This window comes from Sciurus vulgaris, assembly GCF_902686455.1.
Source record: "Sciurus vulgaris genome assembly, chromosome: 7".
Classification (NCBI taxonomy): domain Eukaryota; kingdom Metazoa; phylum Chordata; class Mammalia; order Rodentia; family Sciuridae; genus Sciurus; species Sciurus vulgaris.
Window position 1 is genome coordinate 2766652 of NC_136467.1, and position 12565 is coordinate 2779216.

General features: G+C 58.0%; 1 protein-coding gene across 1 annotated transcript in view; it reads left to right on the forward strand.

Annotated features, from left to right (window-relative positions):
* The first annotated feature begins 2237 nt into the window (after positions 1 to 2237).
* Positions 2238 to 12565, forward strand: part of RPS6KA2 (ribosomal protein S6 kinase A2) — a 192314-nt gene continuing 181986 nt past the window's right edge. Inside the window, exon 1 of the mRNA XM_079148246.1 lies at positions 2238 to 2468. Within this exon, the coding sequence (XP_079004372.1) occupies positions 2418 to 2468 (51 nt within the window). The 5' untranslated portion in view covers positions 2238 to 2417. The remainder of the gene's footprint in view (positions 2469 to 12565) is intronic.

The following is a 12565-nucleotide window of genomic DNA, read 5'->3' on the forward strand; positions in this document are numbered from 1 at the left end:
CGAACATATTCTCATAGAACTAATGTCACCTGAAGAAAGTGTTCCGTCTCTTTATCAGTCACCTTTTTTTTCTCTGTGAGTGGAAAAATTAAGACTGTAAAATAGAAAGTTCATTTAAGGTCATTTCAGCTGCAGAAAAGCGAGTGGGGGCCCCGACTTCCCTGAGCCGCCTTCAAGGTGGCCGCGGCTTCCCACTCTCCTGAGCAAGGCCCTTGGCTCTCACGCTGGGCACTCGCTTCTCTTCTGCGAAGAGACCTGGAAGCACAGAGGAAGACCTAGGGAGAGAAAAAGGTGCATTTAATGAAGTGAAAGGTAAGGAAACGGGCGGCCCTGCGCTCTGACTCCGTGAAGCCGAGCTCCCTATGGCGCCCTGGTGAAATGACACTCTGGGCTGACAGTGCAGGTGATGTGCATGCCCTTTAAGGAAACGCCAAGTCCAGCTGACGGGAATTGAACCTGCCGTAAAAGAACACCTGCCCAAACAGCGGCCCCTCCAGGCGGACGCCACCCTGCAATGTGACTCACGATGTGACACAGAAGGCTGCTCACATCGGGCATGTGGCCAGGGGTGCTCTCCTGATGGACTTGGGGGCCAATCAGCCCGAGCAGCCGACATGCTGTGTGGATGAGCCTTCTGCAGGTGACGGCATGGTGACCAGTGTGACTTCACCTGCCTTCTTCACAGAGATCGCTATGAACAGGCTGCACCCCGGCCAGAGGGGATGCATCTGGGGATTTTGGTGACGCTCCATGTGCAGCCTCCTTATCCTCCAAATAGAAGGCGCTTGATTTCAGGAAAATCCTTGACCTGCGGAGCGGAGGGCTCCAGAGAGAGCACTGGAGCTGCTCATGGGAGAGAGGGCCTAGGGAGGGAGCGTCTGCAGCCGAGGCAAGGGCCTGCAAGAGGCAGAGCTAGACTCCAGGCGGCCCAGCCTGCCAGGATCGCGGTCCTGAGGGACAGGGTGGGGGTGCTGCTTCCTCAACATCCACATCCAAACACGCGGATTCCAAGAGATGGTTTTGAGAAGGAGAGCGGAGGAAGGGGCAGCGCAACCCGCCAGGGAGGCAAGCAAGGGGAGCATCTGTCCGGCAGCCTCAGGGGGAGCCGGTGCCCCTTTAGGCAGAGGAGGCTCACGTGCGCCATCTCACCTAGAGCTTGAGACACAGCAGTGCTAATGACAGCGTGCCCGTGTGAGTGCGCCCTGTCCCCGGCACACACGCCGTCCCCAGGGTCCACAGCCGCCTGTGAGGAGAGCAGCCCAGGACATGGATTTCCATTCACAAGACGAAAGAAAGGACAGTACCGGAGCCCTCGGCCCCCGGAGGCAGAGCCGGCAGGCGGCAGAGCTGGGCCTGGCGCCTCCTCACTCCCTGGGCACGTGGTGTGACCGTAATGCTGTTACCGTTACTCTGGCCACTCAGGCTCTGGGCAAGGTGTGGAGGAGACACAGATTTCTATCTAAATGAGGCCACCGGTGACCGAGGAGCCGCGCCCTTTTAAAGGCCAGGACACAGTACGAGCCCATCATAGAGCAGCAGACTTGAGGTAATCCTCAGTGAGGGTCCAGCACAGAGAGAGAAAGACTGTGTCTGTAAAGGACGCAGTGAGTGAATGACAGGGAAGCCACCACAGCCACCTGACCTCACTAACACCAGTGAGCAGGTTGTTCAGGAAGATGGAGTCTGACAATCACTCAGTGTGGACACACGTCGGATAGCGGGCCACAGATTGGAGCACATTCTTGACTTAGTGGACTGGAGGGGCAGTGTGAGAATAAGGAGCACTGGATCCTCCTGGCTTTGTGATCCACTGTTGACCTTGAGCGTGTGGCTCACGTTCCCACAGGTTCAGACCTCCTCAGTAGAGGGCCTGCCACAGTACAGAGAAATCAGGGTTTTAAAATTACAAAAATAGCGTCTCTAGAGCAAAACACGTAAATAATGATAGCGACAAAAAAGAAAGGCTTTGCACTGACCCGGCCTGACCTGCAGCCCGGCAGCAGTGCAGAGCATCTGGACGTCCAGAGGTGCTTGGGTAGAGGCCCTGCTGCTGCTGCAGCCCTGCCACTTCTTTGTGATGTGAGTGGCCCTCAGGGGTTGGGCTTCTTTCAAGACAGGCAGGTGGCCAACCTTGGTACCCGGCCACCCAATGGAAAGAGCAGCCCTATATTAAGTAAATGACCCTGAGAGTTTGGCTAAGCCAGTTGCTAAAAGTGGCACAGCCACATCCGAGCCACGAGCCACTGCCCCTTGCCCTCTGCTGACTTCCAGATGATACCCAGCGAGAACTAGCCCGGGTGATCATCAACACCGCTTGAGGGTTCGCTCTCTTATGCGAGGAGGGGGAGATTCTCCAGCTTGAAGAGTGAAGCGGGGTTGCTCCTGGCCACAGCGCCATCATTTCTGACCCAGGGAACATGCTTTCTCTGCTCCGACACGCCTTCTCTAAGTTCTATGGGATGCTGTTAGTAAGTACCCTCACCGTCGTTAGTGGCCACCGTGGCTTTGCTTTGGATGGTTTGTAGGAGGACTCAGTGCTCCTTGGGAGCCAAGCAGGCAGGTCAGTAGCAGGCACCCAGGCACAGCCATGGACGCTTGCGAGCTTTCGCCTTTCCCTCTCCCCCTCCCGAGACGCGGCTCTCAGGGTGCTGTATGATCGCTCCTTTGCCGTTTTCTTCCTGCTCTTGTGCAGTTTCGAGACTCTTCTACTTGTTTTTCTTGAAGTTTTGACTTGCAGACTTTCCTGACTACACAGCATCTGCTTTCTGTCAAATGCTATGTGGCTTTTTCCCCTGAGCCTGCCGCTTTTGGTCACCGTCACACGTCGTGGACAGCTGGTCCTGGGGCTCAGGTCTCAGGGTGGCCTTCCCCATCATTTGTTCTGGGCGCAGATTTGGTGGAGCGATTCGGCTTCTGGGGGCCTGGGCGAAGGCAGGAGGGGCTGCTGGCTCCCTTCCTTCAGCCAGTCCCCCTCACTTTGCCTTTCTCCTTCCCTCCTCTTCATGACCCCTCTCTTCTATTCCTCCTGTTCTCCTCTTCCCCCGAGACCAGGAGCCAGGAAGGGTCTCGGCCCCCTGAAGGTGGGGATGTTGCCTCACGGACCCTCCTGGTTCCCCCTCTGGAAAGGCGTCTGACTTAATGGCTCCCTGCTCCTTCATAGCTCTTGTCCCAGCACTGGTGCCCTGTCCCATTTCTAGTCCTGGGAACAGAGGGCAACTGCATCCATCACCCCTGCTCAGCAACCCCCGCGAACAGCAGCACAGGAGCCTGGCCCCGCCAGGCTCCATCTTCTTGTTCTCTTTTGTAGTATTTTTGTTTTTTATTTAGTGTCCCTGTTCTGTTGCCTGAGAGATGGAGAAATGGGGAACTGCGTGAATATCTGCAAAATGCTTGGCACTCTTGTATCCTGCCTTTGCCTCAAACCCACGGAGCTCCCCATCCTTCTGATGGTGAGACACTTGGATCCAGGTCCTCAGGAAATGATACACACCTGGTGGCTTGCAAGGGTCACGACCAAGCGTGGAGATGCGGGCACAGCAGATGCGATCATGAAGGGCGCTTGCAGGGAGGCTCCTGGGCATGGTGCCTGAGAGCAGGGTGGGAGAGGCCACAGGGCGGCACAGGGCAGGGCGCCTGACCCAGGAATGCTCTCCTGCAGTCCTAACACAGGATTCGATGGGGAGATGGACCCAGGACATGGGAGATTCTTGGAGGAAGTGGGTCAAGGCAAAGAGGGGGAAAGGGCCTGGGCTGGGGTGGTGACAACAGAGGAAGGGAGGCGTCCGGGAGCCTGAGGGCAGCACCTGATGGCCCTCGACAAGGCCAGAGCCCGCTGGCTTCCAGGACTGTCAGAGCTGCCCAGCAGGAGGGAGGCGGCATCAGAGAGGGCTGGCCCCAGAACAAGCAGCTCCTCCGTCTCTTAGGAAGTAGAAGCTTCTACTTTACTACTGCATTTGAAAATCCTCCGGACCGCGTGGCATGAAGGGTGCGCTGTTGATCACAGACGCTGCGTTCTGTTTGGACCTGATTAGCCCATTGTTTAAAGTCTTTCTTTAGTGTTCTTGTACAGCTGACAGTTAAGATGTGCATAATGAGCTCCAGAGACATGTGTCCATGACGGGTGCATTGAGTGGGCTCTGATATCAGAAATCTCCCTGAAAAAATGAGAAGGCAGCTCTCTGTCTTCAACCCAAGCACGCGGTGGCCATGTAAGTCTGAGAGAAGCTGCTGCTGTGGATGGTCATGTCCACTCTCCACTGAAGACGCAGGCCTTCCTGATGGGTGACTGTTTGGTCACTCAGGTGGTGGCTAAGCTAGGGTGCTGCCAGCAACTGAGCTCCAGAGCTGAACTGCATGTCCCCTGCCCCGGAGTGGACGTGCTCTTCATCTGCAGAGGGGAGGCTGAAGCTGGAGGAGCTGAACTGTGTGCCCGACAATGCTTGAGGCCGTGGGGTCTTCCGGACCTTGGCTGACAGCCACTCTCAGGGATCTCGAGGGCAGAGTGACGATGTGTGTGGCCCTAAAGGCCTACCGCACTTCCTGCAGCTCAGGTCATGGCGTGTGAGTCAGGCTGCGGCTGGACAGCGTGCTGCCTGCAGTCACTCCTGGCCTGTCACTAGCACAGCATGCCCTGTGCTAGAAGGACACCAGTTCAGCCCTGTCCCATGCAATGGAAAGTTTTAATGGTTGCTCCCTTATCCTTGCACATTCCCAGGGGAGGGACAGGTATGAAGAGCCACAGGAGGAGCCCATGGCTTGGATGTGTGCAGGGGGGCACCTACTTCGTGGGTGTGACATCCACTCATGGGATCAGCAGAGCTGGAAAATCTAAGCCGGGCAAGCTGGGAGAATCTGAGTCTGTGAGCTGCCCTTGGAAACTGACACTGGCCGTCAGTTTCAGGACCACTCTTCCCTCGGCTTTCCTGTTTAGATCCCCATAAAGTAAATACTGCTCATTTTGCCGTGGGATTCTTAGAACACTTCCTGTCTCGGATCAGGAGACTCCACACACACACATCCGTGCAGGTACAGTCTGAGGTCCTCCAGCAGAGATCTCTCCAGGGACATTTCAGGAGCACCCTGATGGAGAGTCTCCATCCCAGGTACCCAGCTGAACTTTCACATCAGTTCAGACATGCGTTCTGTTTGGGGAAGGGAACAGGCCCTTTCAGCAGGACAAGGAAAGGGCGTAAACTCAGAAACGGGGAGTCGGCAAAGTGAAAGCTTTCCCTGGGATAGATGGTTCTGGGCTAGCTCCCTCACGTGCCCAGACGTGGACTTCAGGAGTGAGGGAGCACTCTGCAGGTCACCTCGGGTGGGAGTCTAGCTGGCCAGACAGCTGTGCTTGTTTTCACAGTGTTGTTCAGAGACGTCATGGAAGAAAGGGCCAAGGGTATTTTTATTCAACAGAAACGTTTAGCCCTGCGTCCTGACCACGTCTGCAGGGAAGGGTACCTCAGCAGACACCCTTCTCAGGAAACGTAGGTCACTTAGAAGAAACCACCAGCGTTGGAAGTCAGCCAGTGCAAGTGGCCCCCACCCATACCCCAGGTAGCTGCATCTTTCAGAAATAGATGTGGTTCCTGGCCCACGGGCATAGAGACCATTTTTCCTAAAAGGGCATCCTCAGCCCAGAGCAGCAGCTGAGTGTGAATGTGTCAGGAAGACTCAGCAGCCACCCCAAGATCAAGATGCCGAGCAGGGAGCAGGTCGTGCTATCACGGATGGAGGCCATGCTCTGTGTGGGCCCCGGGGCTGCCGTCTAGCCTGCACGAGCATTCTTCCCTGAGCAGGCGGAGGTGGGTAGAGGGGAGAGGCTGGCGGGGCTCTGTGCCCAGCCAGCTTGCCCAGGGTGTTGAGGCTCTGCAGGGAAACTGGTGCTGGTCCTACGCTGCAGCTGGCCACAGCACGTGAAGCACCCTGCGCTCCTGTGTGCTGGCAGTGGGTACAGAGCTGGGGCTCGCACTCCTTCCCTGCTGAGTCCTGTGGCTTTGGCTCTCTCCAGGCTCCACCTTCTGGCATCCCTCTGAATCCCAGTGGCTCCTTACTCTGGGTTTATGTCCAAGTTCTCCTCCTGGCCATGGCTTCCCAGGGCTCAGGGTGTGTGCACATATGCATGTCTGAACGTGTGTGAATGTGTGTGCAGCTGCATCTACACATGTGTGCACTCTCGTCTGTATGTGCTTTGTGGATGCTGGCATGTGTCCTGAGCTCTCAGGACACCTTGACCCCTGCTGCTGCTGACCCGTTCCCTCCTGCCCTTTCAGTTCCGACCCTGTTTCTCCCCAGTTGTGACAAACAAACCCCATCCAAGGTCTCCTCTCAGATGAACAACCCGTGACACCAGCAAACTCAGCAGAGCTCTCTGGACCTCAGGTTTCCATCTGGAGAGAGGAGCTGGGCTAAAATCCAGGTCCTTTAGAGAATTGGCACTCGGATCCCCACCTAAGAGCCGACTGACACAGAGGGCCAAGCTGTGTGCCCGGCTCCCTCTGACTTCACATAACCCTTGTGGTTCTTGGGAGAGAGGCACAGCTATTGTCCCGTCTCGTGGACAGGGACACTGAGGTGCAAGAGGCCTGTGGGCGTGTGTGTGCGGCTGGTCTCCTGAGCAGGGTCGTCTGGCTCTGCTTCCCTGGCGTCTCTGGGCCCTGAACCAAAGTGTGCTTCGCAGGCACCGCTTTCCTGCCGTGCAGCCCTGCCACCTGCCACGGCGAAGTCTTTCCACTGCTCCCTCCACCCCCTGCCATCAAGTCCCACTGCCCCAGTGTCTGCAGAGCCGGGGCTGCTGGGCTCTGGGCCCACGCTGGGCCATCCTGCACCAAATGCCGGTTGGTGGCTTTTCCTCATGGAGTTAGGGTTGGGTTGAGTTGGGTCGGGATGCCTTCCGATCTCCTCCTGCTTCTGGTGTCTGAGAGCCTCCTCTGTGGCTGTGTGATCCCGGGGGTTCTGGCGGAGGCAGTTTTGATGTCACAGAAGACAGGCAGACCCCGAGGGCATGCGCCCGGAGTGGCGTTCCTGAGCTACAGACACAAAGGATGCTGTGCCCCGTTTCAACATTCCCGAATCAAGCCCGCCTGGGTGTTCTGTCTGCTCTTCAGCAGAGAAGGTCCCAGGTGAGGAACTGGGCCAAGGACAGTGACCGGATTCACACAGCCCAGATAATCCAGACTGTCTCAACAAAAACGGCACGGAGGTCGGCCGAACCCCATGGAGCCGTAGACTCTCAGGAAGGCTTTCCTCCAGGCCGCCCCTCTTCTCTTCCGCGCTGGTGGAGAAAGCCGCCACACGTCCTTTCTGCATGACTGCTCAGGCAGGTGACCCTGCGAACCTGCCAATCGACAGCACTCCTGCCCTCAGTACAGAGCCCGGTTCCTCGTGTGGCCACGGTGAGAGCCCTGGCTGGACCTCGCATCAGGAGCTACGAGGCACGGCCACTGTGCAGTGCCCTTGCTGCTGGCACACAGCAGGAGCTGGACCAGAGGTGGCCGCTGCTGTGACCCACGTAGCCCTCACTGCTCGAGGGGCTGGAGACGGGGGCTGAGGAACTGCTGCCCTACAGCGAGTCCCGCCGGACTCCAGTGTGGGTGCGCGCAGTGGGGCAGGGACTCCAGAGATCATGCTCGTGCCTGGAACTGAAGCTTGTTCTCCGGCTCCACTCTCTGTGCTGGATGCGCCCACCCGGTGAGGGGCGGCGCCTGCACCAGGCTCCCGGGCGCGTCAGGCTGCTGCGTGGGTCTGCACCCATCCTTCCTGCTGGCAGCAAGCCTCGCTCCCAGCGACCGACAGAGGCTGCGACCCACTCCTGGCGACAGGGCAGCGGGACTGGCTCACCTAAGCACAGGGTGGCTCTCAGGTGAGGGCAGGCGTGGATCTGCCAAGTGCCACCCTCCCTGCCTTCAGGTCTGGCCAGCCCCTGGGGGACCCCAGCTTCCTGTAGTCCCTCCCCTGATATTTACAGCAAACCCTCACAGCCCCTTCAGCTCTGCCTTGCCTCTGTCCTCTGCCCTGACCGCTCTAGAGCAGCACCGTCCCGATGGCCGCCAGAGCGCAGAGCTCCCGAGGACGTGTTGCCAACCAGGCCCTCTCCCGTGCTGCCAGGCATCGGCCTCTCCCTCCGTGGAGACACTGGCTGGCTCTCAGACACCTGCCGCACAGGCTGGCCTCCCCGCTGCAGGGCTCAAAACCGCACCTTCTGCTCCGTGACCCTCAGTCTGCAGGCCCTGACGGCACCCTCGCCGCCATGGTGATGTGGGGACACAGATTTCCCTACACGTGCAGCTGTTGGCGAAGGAAAGCACAGTGACAGACAGGGAAATGTGTGGGCCTAGATCATCCTCGGGGGACCATCCGCGTACTCCAAACGACATCCAGCATCTCAGACGGCCACATAAGTGACCATAGAATTCAAGCTAGTAAGGCAAATCAATCACTTAAACTCACAAAACGAAACGTGTTCTCACATCTCTGGGATGGAGGGAGGGTGATCCATAGATTCTAAGCGACTCCGAGAAGCAAACATCCTGACTCCTGCCCCGCTGGTTCTTACCTGGAGGTGCACGGTTACCTCTCTGGCCTCCGTGGTGTTTCTCCTGTGGAGACCAGAGCTGCATGCCATCGCGGTGCTGAGGGCGCTGGGGTCTCGGGCTCTGCAGCCTGCAGTGATCTGTGCTGCAGAGGTGCGTCCCAGTGGTCATTGCCACCGAGGGGCGTGTTCTGCCTCTGCTTGCAGGTGACACTGCAGCCCCAGGGAGTCACATTTCCTTCTGTCACTCTGTCAACCCAGGGTGATTTGGCTAAAATGCATGGTTGTAAAGATCTGCAGGACTGCAAGGCTTGTGGAAGCTGATTCGAGTCATAGGCTCGTCTTTTGATCTGGCTGAGGACCTGGGAGACGGGGCAACCTGCTCAGGAAGCACAGAGGATGCCACTGAAACACAAGGAATCACCACTCACTGGGGACTCTGAGTCTTGAGGGGAGCACTTCCCGGCAGCTCCCAGACTCAGCTCCTCCCCCTCATGCAGGACCTGGCCTCTCCTGGGTTTCTGCCCTGAATTTGATCTTGGTGACCTCTTCAGGGCCCAGCAATTGGGACTTGACCCCACAGCAGGCCTCCCAGAATCCTATAGTTTGAATTTTTAAAATTAAATTCTTAATTCTAACTTTTGAGTAATCCAGAAACAACCTCCCTCCTTATTTTCAGGGTAAAAACAACAGCATTAATGCCCATCCAGGTTGGTCATCACACCAACAGGATCAGCGAGGTCTTCGCCTTCTGCTGCCCCTGCCACCTCAGTGCTGCAGTTTCTCAGGTCAGGCAGACCCCGACTTGCTAGGTGTCAGCTTACGGCTTTCCCTCATGTTGTAAGCCTGGGACTATCTGCACCTATTTTATGGTGGTGCAAAAGCAGTCGGCGTTCAGTAGAAACCATACTTTGAATTCTGAATTTGGCTCTCTTCTGGGGCTGGAAATGTGTGGTCCCATCTTCCCGTGATGCTGCGCGGAGCGGCTTTGGCTCCCAGGCGCCTGGGATCCCCCCACTGTGAGCTGCGTTGCTGAGGACCAGGCTCGCAGGAGAGGTGTGCCCTGTGTGTCCATGTGTCTACAGCTTACCGTGCTTAGACATGGGGGTTAGCCAGACGTAGCTCCCTAAGTGGGGAGCGCCTGTACCAGGGGGCTCTGCCTCCCGCGTGGAAGCCAGGTCCTCCTGCTCCTTCTGGGAGGCCTCACAAGCTGCCCGCCCACCCCTCAGTGCTGGCCGAGCTCCACTGAGGCCCAGCCGCCCTCCTGCGCTGGCTGTGACCGGGGCTGCTGGAGCCAAGTACGGCAGTGCCTGGACAGAGGTACAGAACGAGGCCTCTCAGCCTCCCCTCCCTGGGGCAGGCGGCCCCAGGATGGGTTTGCCCTGGGCGTCTTCGTCACAGGTCTGCATGCTGGGAGACTCCTCTGCACTCTTCTGAGCTTCTTCTTTCCTTTTTGGGCCTCAGCGGCCGTATCTAAGCCCAGGAATGAGCTTTCCTCCTCCCGACTGTCCCGTCCAGTCAGCCTGTGATTGTGTGGCTGTGGCACCAGGTCCCTCTAGGCTGTCAGCTGTCCCCTCCCAGGGCTCCATCTGCTGCCTGAAGGTCACCGTGTGTTCGTAGTTACAGAAGGCGACCGGCCAGCCCTGACCGGGGACTTCACCTGCTCCCAGTGGAAGGTCCAGTGCTCCACCCACAAATCCCAGTGCAGCCTCTCGAGCTCAGAAACAGCCGCTGTGTTCCTCCCTGTGTTGACCGAGACTCTGAGAAAGGAACCGTTCTTGCCATTGTCTTCCTTCCCGGGCCCTCATCACCCGGCATCCTTTCATCTCCTCCCTCTGTCCTCTGGAGGCCTCCATAGGAGGATCTCGCCTATGCCCACACAGAACTTGCAACCCAGACTGCTCTGCCCCAAGCGCACACCATGAGCCCCAAATCCCGAGGCTGAGGCCCCTGTGCCCTGCCATGCTCTCTGGCTTTGCCACGGAGCTCCCTGGGCATTCGCTGCCTGTTCTCAGGCACGTGTGGTATTGGCTGTGGGCGTCGCTGTGAAAGTCTCTGCCTTTGCCGATTTCGTTCCATCGGTGACTCCCGGCCCTTCATGGCACAGTGAACCGTGTTTGGTATTCAAGCAACACATGAGCTCTTCACCAAAAGCAGTTCGCATCTGGCCGAGGCCAATGCCCCTCTGTCCCTTCAGCGCCCTATTGCCTGGGGGTCGGAGGCGGGAGGGGCTGGCGGAGGGTTCCAGGGCTGCAGGGCTGCAGGAGTGAGGGGTGGAAGGGAAGGCGCTGGGAGAGCCCTTCTTCCCCTTCCTTTCTGTTTCCCTTCAAATGAAAGCTGTCCCCAACGGACTGTGCCTCTCAGGTGCCAGGGCCTCTGCCCACCCCGCCCCTCCGGGGTGCTGCCTGCTCTCCACCTTCTGTGTCCCTGTTAGTGTTAGGCTGTCCCCAGGAAGACGATTCCAAGCATCTTCTTTGTGCTCATCATACTTGTTCTGGCTCGCAGCCCACGTCCTTGAAGTGGGCCTCTTCTCATGTCCATAAGTAGCTTCTGAACTCATTCCTAGATTTCCTAGTTGGGGTTTCCTCATTTCCAAATCCTCTCCTCACCCACCTCCTTCCAAACACGTCAGTCAATTGCTCCGATTGCTCTCCTGCCTGCAGGGTTCCAGGTCCTGCCCCCTTGGACAGGTTCACCACTCCGGGGACCCTCCTCCCTGCCCTGATGGGCAGTCCTACTGTTTATCACCATCCAGAAGAAAATGGTACCCTTCCCAGCTACCGTTCCCACATCCGCCTGGTTCAGCCTATCGGTAGCCAGGCACTGGATGCTGCAGAGTGCCACCTGCCATGTTCAAAACTCCTCTGTCCCCAAGGTCAGAGACTCCTTCAAAGAGAAGCCTTCCTATTTTCTGCAAATAACTCCTGAACACGTTATGTGGCTTTCTTATTTTAAAATAACTGATTTGCCAACATGGATGACTATAAAGGACGGTTCTGGGGAGGACCCCACTTCCATGGCTTTCAGTCTCTTCAGGATCCAAGAGCACCAGTTCCAACACCCACAGGGCATAGCCCTTCCTGGCCCGGCTGACTTTGAGGCCAGGCCCTGGAGAACCTTCACTGAGGACCAAGGACTGAGGCTTGGCTCCTGCTGATCTCGTGGTTACTCTCCAGCACAGCACGTTGGGTCTCTGTGGAATCCGAAGATGTCTCACAGCAGATGGCAAGCACACTGAGCAGGGCTCGTGCTGCTGAGCGTCAGCTGAGTTCATGGTTTGCAGGCCCTAGTGCTGCTTGTGCCTCCTCAGCCCTGGGGCTGTCTCCCAGCCAGACAGCAGCTGGCACCATTAGCTCAGGCCAGACACTCTGGAGGCTGGGTCTGCAGACCTGTGTGGAGTCACAAGAGGGCTCAGAGACCACCCCCAGTGGTGTGGGTGGACCCCACCCACAGGGTCCACAGGGTGGAAGGGCAGCACAGACTCCTACAGCCTGGTCTCTGGGCTCCTCCTCTTAAGGCTGCTATGGAGGGGACACTGAGGGGTGATGTGTCTCCTCAGCAGAGAGCCCCAGCTCTGCAGCCCACTCCGGCCCCTTCTGGAGTGTGTGGAGGAGGGAGGCTGGGCACGCAGGATGCTGAGGAGGTCCCTTTACCAGTGTTCACACATGGCCCCAGGGCATAGGCACTGCCGAGCATGGGGCTGCCCAGTGGAGTGGCAATTAGCTGTCCTGTAGGTACGCAGCCGGATGGGACGAAGCCGCAGGGAGGGGGACGGCAGCTCTGGGAAGGGCTCCAGCACCCACCCTTCTGCAGCAGCATCCCCCCCACACCCACCAATCCAGGTCAAAGTCAGGACAGGGAGGGGCAGAGGCCCAGGCTGATGACCCCGCTTCCCTCTCCACCAAGGTGGCTTTCAAGGGTCAATATCCGAAAGGGGCGAGGATTTCTGTCCCCTCCATGTGCAGAAGCACAGGCTTCCTGAGAGGGAAGGGGACAGCAGCGACTGAGGGTGCCGGGTTCAGCAAGACTGCCCGGTGCCGT